The following is a 10,129-nucleotide window of genomic DNA, read 5'->3' as shown; positions in this document are numbered from 1 at the left end:
AGGGCTTTTCAGAGATATATCAATATTTTACAAATATATAATAGAGATATAAAATATATATAAATATTTTACCAAATATTTTGAGGCGTCACCAGGACAATAATTTCTCCTTGGTCTTTAAAAATGACTGAATGATCAAATTTAGCACTCTTATCGAAATAAGTAAAATAAATTAATAAATTAATTTACATCTGACACATTTTCAAATAGTTTGTTATAAATCAACATCTCATGAAAATGTTTGGGAGTTTCTAATCAAAATATGACTTTCTGTTACAAAACAGGGCATTGATTTCATACATTGATTGGACTTAAAGCATGTTTATCAGGCATTTTGTGAGACACAACAAGTGAAAAGGGAAAGTAACATGTTCCTATAAAATATTAGATATTATTATGAAAATGGGCTATTTCCAACTATTACTCCCATTATTACATTTCTTGTTTGTTTGTTTTTTCATTACATGTTGCTCAAAAAACACATTAATATGCAAATTTGATACGGAGTATAGATATTTGCACTGAATTGGAAACATGGTCATTTTACCCACATATTGCGTAAAGTAAAATGGCATATCAGTTCATTCCGTAATATCTTTCGTAGACATAGAATCATATTTAAACAAAATTTGGATTAAAAAAATAGTGAAACCTGAAAAATGATTGGTGAATGAAAAAAAAAACACCCATCATTTTTTAAAAATAATTTTTCAAATATCAAATTCCCATACGTTTCTTATGCTCTAAACAATGTAATGACATGAAAAAGAGGTTAAAAGGCAATCTAGAATTGCCTTAAATCTTCCGTAATGGACGCTAGTGTAGGTCACGTGACAGTGCGGCTGCTGTATTTGCGGCTATACAGGAGAACACTGTGTTATAGCTGCTCTATCAAAACCGACGATTAAACCCCTCAGCTTTGGAGACGGGTAAGGATGGAGTTATCTCACGCAGTATGACTGTCAGGAAAAACCTGTATTTTATTAATTTAAGTCACCTTTACATTAGTAGTTAGCAGGGAGCTAACTGTATATTATGGTAGCTGGCTAGCAAAGGTTCCTAGTAAAAACTAAAACGCTTCATTTTATTAAAACTTATTCATGTTTTTAATGTTAGGTACATCAGGTACACTCGCTGGACGTGCCTAACTCTTCCAAACGGTAAGTAATTACGTTTGAGTGAACCTGTTTACTTGTCTTACCAAAACAGCTAGCATGCTATTGAGCATCTAATTCATTGAGCTTCCTCACACAGCAATGCATCTCGTTGTGCGCGTCATTTACATCTCAGAAAACATTCAAAGACCCTTAAGTGGGACTATACATGTGCCTTAATTTATGACTAATAAGTGTCTTTTTTGCAGGTGTGATCAAGTATAATATCCGAGCTTCTTCTGTGTCAGAGCGGTCTACCTATCCTTATCAAATGGATAATGGGGACTGGGGGCATAGGGTATGTATGTGGTTGTGGAGAAATATTTATTATATAAGTATTAAAGTATATTGGTGGTTATTAGAGTTATGTGCCATGCAGTATTGAAATTTGAAGAAGTAGAATTAAAATGTATTAATTCAGACATTCATATTACTGAAATAAGTGTATTTCTTAACTAGACTAATTAGTTAAGACAGCCTTTTAATGTTAAATGCTCAAGCGCTTTAATTCGGGTGCATTCTGATTGGCTGTCAGTGTTTTTATCGTTCATCATTTAAGTCCTGAAAGGGATTCCAATGATATCATTCCTCTGTTATGTAGACTTCACTATTCTCATAGAATTAGAGTGATTATTAAAATAATGGTATTTATGTTTCCTTGTTGTGAATAGCCCTTTATAGTTTTCTTGTACTAGATGGTGAAAAATCCCAAAGACATGGATTGCCATTGAAAATGTCTAATTGTATTTTTTTCAATCTGCAATCCACAAACTCGGTTCAGACCTGCAGCCTGTTCTGAATTGACTATTTTCTAAGTAATCAGATTAAAGGTTTTTCCATAAATGACATTCAAATAGGTCAAAGTTTCCGTAGATAGATGGGCTATCTGTTTGTCTGTCTGACTGCAAGGTCTGTGTCGCCTTTGAATTATGACCTTTACACTTTTAACAGTATTTTAAAGCAAAATGTCAAGCCGACATGTTTAACAAACCATCCTTTTCTATTTCCAGTTCAACACCTTGTACGTTTTGGCCAATTTGAGGAATTTTGAGTCATTTCCAAAAATGTTCCCAGATCCTGTTATTAGTGATGCAGCGAAATTTCGGAAATTCCGCTGAAACAGCAAAAAAAGAATTTTTCAGTTTCGGCTTAAATTGTTTTGGAGGCCCAAAATCATTGACCGAAACATTGGCGCTTGATTGGTACTTCTCTGATGACATATTTTGATCGTGTCAGTGGCGCTGCGTCTGAAATCGCATACTCTTTTGATTAGGTACTTATTTTGAAAAAGTAATTACTTCACAACCGCTAACGTTAAAGTACGTTCTATATAATATGAATGTGTGTAGTTAGTATGAATGTAATCTAGACATACTACATTCGCCATGTTGTCATTATCATGTGACCTACCAGCGTGTTACGTCGCTTCACTGCCGTTCATAAATCCTCTCCCGTGGCCTTATGGGATAGTTAAGAGTCCATCGAATGCACACTTCGGAATCTTGAAGTAGTAGGTCATCTAGCGGCTTTCGTCTACTGTTTTATGAGTACTGTGAATTCGGACATACTACTTTTGTCCCATACTGTGTTTCACCTACTATATAGTAGGGAAGTATGCGATTTCGAATGCAGCCAGTGTCTATTTTGTGCACCCAACAGGTAAACATGTCAGTAGTGTGGATGCACTTCACCATGACCAAAAGTGACGCTAGAGTACAATTTATTTGGCTGAAATATAGAGTGACTCTCGTTGCTGAATAACTTTACGACTGGTTTAATTTATCAAACTGAAAACACAACACCCTGAACAGCATACCGGTTTCAATCACCCAAACTTTATTTTCTACTATCTTTAATTTAGTTTAAAATTGATGCATCACTCACCTGTTATTTACAGAGCCCCTAAAGGGACATGGTGAAGGAAAATAAATATGAGATGGAGGAAAAAAATATTTGTCAATGCTTTTGCATTCTCTCGCAAAAATGTTTGTGTTCTCTCCTAGAAACTTTGCGTTTGCGAGTGAACGCAAAGTTTCTTTGGGGAACGCAAAACATTTGCAAGAGAACGCAAAAGCATTGACGTTATTTTTTCTCCCATCTCATTTTTTTTTTCCACTACCATGTCCCTTCAGGGGCTCCGTAGTTATAAGCGTCTATACAGAACTTTTAGTTTTTTGCTATTAACAGATTACTCACATTAAAATCCCCAAAGAAACAACTTTTTGATTATGTGTGATGAGTTGCATTAAAATTTTCTCATTATTGTCCATCTCTTTTAGTTGACTCACCCAGTCACCTTAAATGTTGGAGGTCACCTCTACACGACCTCTATCACCACTCTTCAGCGTTACCCAGATTCCATGTTGGGCGCCATGTTCCGCGGCGACTTCCCCACCACGCGGGATGCTCAGGGAAACTACTTCATCGATCGGGACGGGACGCTTTTCCGCTACATATTAAACTTCCTGCGCACATCTGAGCTCACTCTTCCTCTTGACTTCATGGAGATGGACCTTCTGCGTAAAGAAGCTGACTTCTATCAGATCGAGCCTTTAATCCAATGCCTCAGTGACCCAAAACCTCTGTACCCACTGGACACTTTTGAGCAGGTGGTGGAGTTGTCCAGCACCCGCAAGCTGTCTAAGTACTCAAACCCAGTAGCGGTTATTATCACGCAACTAACCATAACCACCAAGGTCCACTCGCTGCTTGAGGGAATATCCAACAGCTTCACCAAGTGGAACAAACACATGATGGACACCAGAGACTGTCAGGTGTCTTTCACCTTTGGACCCTGTGACCACCATCAAGAGGTGTCTCTAAGGGTCCACCTCATGGACTACATCACCAAACAGGGATTCACAATCCGGAACACACGGGTGCACCACATGAGCGAGCGAGCCAACGAGAACACAGTGGAGCATCACTGGACTTTCTGCCGGCTAGCATATAAAGTTGAAGACTGACCAATTTATGAATGTGGTTGCTGCTGTTTCCAATGCAATGTTTAAATATGTCGAAAAAATTCCATTGTCAGTTGAGGCCAAGCAACAAAAAGGGGAATGAAATGTTTCAAGATTTGTTCAAAATGAAGGCATCAAAACGATATGATATAAATACATATTCATATGATACTCAAGCAACTTTAAGTAATCTAGGAAACCTTGACCATGTAAAAAAAAAAAAAATAGATTTGCCAGAAAATATTAATTCTATATTTAAATAATCATTCATTCATTCATTCCATCAGATGATAAATCTGTCCAACATTGTGCACTGTGTGCAACATCAAGATGTTAGTGTGCATGTATTTCTAACACATTCTTTAAGTATTAAATGTCCACATGCTGTAAATGGAAATCAATTTCACTGATTTGTTTATCAGATTATCAGAAAGCATCAACGTGTGACAATTATCTTATTTTAGTCTCTTCACTGAGAGTGATTGAAAATTAATCAGAGAAGCTCTTTTTTCCAAGTTAAAATGTTATTATATATAAATGTGTATGCTTCGTGCCAGTAAAAGACTATGAAAGGGACTTCCCTCTCTTATATCAGATTTGGTAGAGTCCTGCCAGTGGACCAATTAGAACACACTATCCATGACGTTAACGCCGCCATGTTTCCTTTTCTGTCAGCGAAGCGGGTACATGCGTTAAGTACAAGATCAATGTTGAAGGGCATAACTGTTCAGATGTTGTATTCTAGCGTGTAAAACACATTTTTGTTAGTGGATATTGTTGTGCTGTCCTTTAGAAGTATCTATCTGGTAATTGTGTTTTGAAAGAAAAAGATGTTTAGAAAAAGTCGGAACCTAAAGTATATGTTAAGTCTTGTGCCTGGAAAAGGACGATTTGGCACGTACAGATTTCTGCCCATTTTCTTCTGTATCGGTGGTGTCATGGAGTGGATCATGATTAATGTGAGAATAGGACGAGAAACGTTTTGTAAGTATGCAATCTTATGTATACATACACGCCCATCTCTTTGAGGCGTTTTTGTGCATTATTCTGCGTCCTCATTGCGCAGCCCTACCAATTTTACGTATGTGCTCATGCAACGTGTTACGTGAATGATGATTTACTCAAATCTTTAAAACAGATTTTTAATGTAATCTTAATAGGGTACAACGGTGCTAAATATTCACAGTTGACATAATGAATACCCTTATGTAGGCCTGTGAATCACTATTAATTCTGTATTGGTTATTGTCATGGATAAATTGTTACATTATTTTCTGCCTCCACAGATGATGTGTACAGAAGAAAGCAATCAGAGAGGGAATACCAACACAAGATTGATGAGGGCTTGATTGTGATCACAGAGTCTGAAGTCAAATGAGACAAACATCACAACACACTGGAAATACATGATCATCACGATGAAGAGACTGAAACCAAAAATATTTTGACACTTTTGCACGCTAACACACTTTTGGTATAAATCAAAAATGGGGATCCTATAATATTATACATCTACTATGAGGCAGCTGTGACAAGGATTGCGTAATTATGAGGACAGATGAGGTGCAAAAGACTATTTCTGTACAGTGACAAGTTTTGTATTGACTAAGAGATAAAGATGCTATTTATGCTATACAAATTATCTGTATGTTCTGTGATTCTAAAAAAAAACTGGTCTGCAATGGTACTGGCATATTTAAAGATGTGTCATTGCAAGTTTCTTGCAGTTAAAACCGCTCAGACATGCATTTTATCTTCATACAGAAAAAAATCTAACAATTTACTGTCTTGTGATGAAAAACTCATAATAAAAAACGAAAAATTATTGCTTGGTATCTCATAATGAGAAACATTTTTATAATTATGACAATATCTCATAACAAAGAGAAACTTTCTTGTATAGTCTTTGCTCATCTCAATAAGGAAAAACCTGCATACTTATAGAAACGCACTCATAATAATGACTTAATGACAGCCTTTCTTGTAATGACTAGCTTTATCATTATTATGCGCTGTTAAGTCAGTTACAAGAACATTATTATAATATGGCCTAATAAGTCATTGTGAAATGTTATCAATATAATGAGAAGCTAAGCCATAATTATCAAAATTTCTCATTAATGTGACTTACAGTCATGTTTTTAAATCAACTGTGGCATAAACATTTTGCTCGTACTTTGCATTAAAGGGTTACTTCAGTGATTTAGCATTAGGCTTTGTATCAGTAGAAACCCGGTAGTATATTCAAATTATGGTACTTTCCCCCCTCATATCCCTCTGAGACGAGAGAATTATGCATTTTATTTCTGGAAAAAAATCCTCCGATGACGCAGAATATCGTCATTTTGCGTCATCGGAGGATTTTTTTTGGCCAGAGGCTAGAGACTACAGCCACTAGATGGAGCTGTTCCGCGTGCTATCAACCTGCCCATAGGGAAGAGATCTCGGCTCACGCACAAGACACAGACGGCCGCACGGACATTCAGAGCAAAGTGAGTGTTTCAACAACTTTTCAATGAATTCCTGTGATAGTTTAGCTTCCATTTGCGATCTGAAAACGTGTCAGACTGGCGCTTAACGTTACCTCAGCTCAGCTCTTCGTGATGAATGAAATCTGACACTGCTGCGTCTGTGATGTGACTTTCGTTCGGCTCACTCACACTTTTTTGAAAAGACACGTTCAGTTTTTAATTGTAGTGTTTATTCTCTAACTGAACGAAATGATTGTATTACTATGAAGATCAAAACTACGGTGTGCGGAGTGGCCTTGTAGGGCAGCGAAGCAAGTGCATTCTGGGAGTTGTCTTTCATCCACATGAGACAAAAATACATTGTCTGTCTTGGTCTAAAAGGCACCAAAATCAAAAATAATTTCACATTTCTACTACATAAATGACCCCGTTTAAATACAAAGCTTAATGCTAAATCACTGAAGTAACCCTTTAATAAGAGGAAGTCCAGCAAGTCTGCTCCAAAAATGAATTTATTTACCAGCAATGAATGTCAGTAAAAGTACCACTGAACATTGTTTTCCCATTTTAGACATTCTTTGCCTCACTTTTACTGCCAAAACTTAAAAATATAACAAAATGATTACACTAAAATAGTTGTTTCTGCCTGTATATGCGTCTTAGAAATGATATAAATGATCTTAAACATCTAAATGTGTGATGCACTGAGGAGTCTATATTTATTGTGCTGTTAAATCTTTGTGAATGTGCTGTCTAACATAACAGCAGTTGCCAGTTGGACGATGATTGGACATTTTCTTCTTTTCATAGCATTACTTGTAGTGTCCAATAGGTAGAGCTCTCAAACAGATGAAGCTGTTGGGATGTTGGGCCAGCGTTATCGGGTTTCCATCGAGCCGAACCTCCTGCATGCTGTACCTGATGTAGTGCGTGTTGTTTCCTTTGCAGAACGTGTCATCCGTCAGTGACGTTATGTTGTTGTTCTGAAAAATATTTTACAAGTATTTATAGGGAGACTCTAAATACTGCAATAAATGTAGACTATATAGAGATGAGAAGACCGTACATACATGTAGATGAACCACACGCAGACTTTCCGGCAGCGGTGGGACGGCCTCCAGCCCGTTGTCGCCAAGGTACAGGTATGCCAGCTTGCTGAGTTTCTAATGTAAAAGATGGAAGTCATTTATGATGAGTAAGACAAAATAGTGTATCGATACAATTTCAGATTCTTGATTTGGTTCATTTTTACCTTGAAAATGCTTGCTTTCACTCCCTTTGTTTTAAGTAGGTTGCGATTGACATTGAGAGACACAAGTTTATTTGGCAGCATTGGCAGTTTGACCAGCTTGTTCCCAGCGAGTGTTAGTTCCTCAAGCTGATCGAGTTTTGAAAAAGCTCCATCTTCTATCTCAGAGATGAGGTTGTCAGACAGGTCAATTCTCCTCAGCGTGGCTGTAAAGCAATACAATATGGACGTGGTCCATATGGGTATGTTTACAGATTTGGACATTACAATGGAGGTGCAACTGAATTTTAGGCTTTTCAAAAACTTCATCATTGTTATCAGTTACTCACCCTCATGCCGTTCCAAACCTGTATGACTTCTGTGGAACATAAAATAATAGTGTGGAAAAATGTCTGTTTTGTTTAGTTTTTTTGTCTGTCCATGGACTTTTAAAAATAAAGCTTCCAATCTGAAGAACCCCTTTCCAATAAAGAACCTTTTATGCAATGAAAAGTTTCCATGGATGTTAAAAGTTCTTCATGGAACCATAGACGCCAATAAAGAAATTAGGTTTTATTAACAAAGTTCACGAGGAGCATGTTTAGATAATCTACCCAATCAGCACAAGGGGAGGCCTATATAGCCGACTTACCTCTGTCCCATGACAGTTTTCCAGCATCTTTCCACCACCCCAACCCCTCACTCTTGATTGTTCCTATCCCAGGGATGGGGGGGGGTGGGGGTGGGGGGGGGCTCCTCTCGGACAGCACGCCAAATAAGCCTATTTTATCTGATTGTATATAAGTGTGAACATTTGAACCTTTATTTTCAAGTCAATGAGGTCCAAATGTCTAAAGAAAGAAAGTCAAAGGGTTTTTATAATGAAATGATGGTGAGTAAATGATGACAGAATTTTCATTTTTAGGTGAACTATCCCTTTAAATGCACAAAACCTTCTAGATTTGTTTCCCCTTCTGTACCAGCGACTCTAAGGGACCTTTCTCGGTTCTGTATGTCAGAGCCTTGGCTTTTAAAATAGTCTCAAGGAAAATTTCACTCAGTTGCTCTGATTACATTGATCCGGTTCCAATCATTACACAGTGGGTTTTTGGTGGACACACCCAAAAGCTTTTCTAGCATTCCTTACCAATATCAGCAAAGTCTTTGTTGGTTATTTTAGTGATTTTGTTGAAGCGCGCATAGAGGTAAGCCGTTTCCTTTGGCAGTGGTGGAACTGTTGTCATGTCAGGAGAAACCTCCTCACAATACACCGATCCAGTTAGACACACACACATCAGACAAGTAGGAAGTTCTAAAAAATAAAAATAAAAATGGAAATGAATTGGCTCAAATATTATTTTTAATCAAATGAAAGCAACATTAAAGGAAATAATAAATACCCTTGTCATCTTTTTGGTCTGCTTCTGGACTTTCGTCATCTTTATCAGCTGGACTATCATAGTCTGGGCTAAGAATGACCTTTTTCTAGTAAAGCAGATGATAAGAAAATGATTTATGTTTCCTCTCAATATCAACACATTCAACCAGTTCAAATTATAGTTTGCCTTTCACTGAGCTTATGAGTTCCCAGATAACTTGCCGATTGTGCTGTTTTCCATTGGACATAATCCCATTATGGATTTAACAGGTTTTTCCATTGCATACCTTTCTTGGAACAGATTTATGATATCTGGCATTCTGATCATACATTCATTTTAGCCATCAAAAACATCAGTATGTTAAGCAAAATTATATTTTAACACAAATTTCTGTATACAAATGCATTATCAGCATTAAATTGAAGTACCTTTGGTTTCTTGGCTTCCATGACAACTCGACTCTCTGAGATTAATTCATCATCTACTATTTTCAATACCCCTTTGTGTCTAGGTACCACTTTATTGGTTCTTGCTGTATCACAAAATATCCACGGCACAGTCACGAAAAAGAGTAAAATCCTCAGATCCATCATCTTGTGTTGAGAAACACTTCTTGTCCTGTGTGTAGAGCAGAGAAGAGCAGCGCAGTGTGTCACAGCCTCTGAGTAAAATGAGACCTTTAAAGAGTTTCTCTGCAGTGACTGCCTGTGAACCATTAAAAAACTGGCCTTAACCCACTCCGTGCTTTCCTAAGGTTATTTAACGGATCACTTGCTCCCATTCCTGCCAAAATAAAACTGTAGTGAAGATGTATTGATTGCTATAATCCATTTTATGTCCATATGCATGTGTTTTGAAATCGTGCTTAAAGGGAGTAAATGGGATAAAAACACTTTGAAATTGATATATTTAGCTGTCTTCTTGTGAATGCGCA

The 10,129-nt window shown here is 37.1% G+C and overlaps 3 protein-coding genes across 7 annotated transcripts; 2 read left to right on the top strand and 1 right to left on the bottom strand.

Moving 5' to 3' along the window:
* Positions 1-792: 792 nt before the first annotated feature.
* kctd6b (potassium channel tetramerization domain containing 6b) lies at positions 793-4,692 on the top strand. Its single transcript, XM_079801791.1, has 4 exons — positions 793-929; positions 1,117-1,160; positions 1,364-1,452; positions 3,434-4,692. The coding sequence occupies exons 3-4, from the start codon at positions 1,426-1,428 to the stop codon at positions 4,118-4,120; spliced, it is 714 nt and encodes a 237-aa protein (XP_079657917.1). The 5' UTR covers positions 793-929; positions 1,117-1,160; positions 1,364-1,425; the 3' UTR covers positions 4,121-4,692.
* A 111-nt stretch (positions 4,693-4,803) lies between these two features.
* On the top strand, positions 4,804-5,544 carry uqcc5 (ubiquinol-cytochrome c reductase complex assembly factor 5). Its single transcript, XM_079802102.1, has 2 exons — positions 4,804-5,101; positions 5,404-5,544. The coding sequence occupies exons 1-2, from the start codon at positions 4,948-4,950 to the stop codon at positions 5,493-5,495; spliced, it is 246 nt and encodes an 81-aa protein (XP_079658228.1). The 5' UTR covers positions 4,804-4,947; the 3' UTR covers positions 5,496-5,544.
* Positions 5,248-9,858, bottom strand: ognb (osteoglycin, paralog b). 5 transcript variants are annotated; one of them, XR_013815424.1, is made up of 7 exons: positions 9,624-9,856; positions 9,217-9,301; positions 8,964-9,128; positions 7,841-8,043; positions 7,659-7,751; positions 7,015-7,571; positions 5,248-6,436 (listed from the first exon to the last, which is right to left on the bottom strand). XR_013815424.1 is itself a non-coding variant. In XM_079802101.1 (6 exons), exons 1-6 carry the CDS (start codon positions 9,786-9,788, stop codon positions 7,401-7,403), a joined length of 882 nt encoding a protein of 293 aa, XP_079658227.1. In that variant the 5' UTR covers positions 9,789-9,858; the 3' UTR covers positions 5,249-7,400. The 5 variants fall into 5 exon arrangements, 1 of the variants encoding a protein (XP_079658227.1); XR_013815422.1 differs by having other exon boundaries at positions 5,249-6,436; positions 6,523-7,571; positions 9,624-9,858; XR_013815423.1 differs by having other exon boundaries at positions 5,249-6,436; positions 6,702-7,571; positions 9,624-9,858.
* Between the last annotated feature and the right edge of the window lie 271 nt (positions 9,859-10,129).

This window comes from Gobio gobio (genome assembly GCF_949357685.1).
Source record: "Gobio gobio genome assembly, chromosome: 21".
Taxonomy (NCBI): Eukaryota; Metazoa; Chordata; class Actinopteri; order Cypriniformes; family Gobionidae; genus Gobio; species Gobio gobio.
The sequence above is the reverse complement of the archived record's forward strand: the minus strand, read 5'-3'. Positions and strand labels throughout refer to the sequence as shown.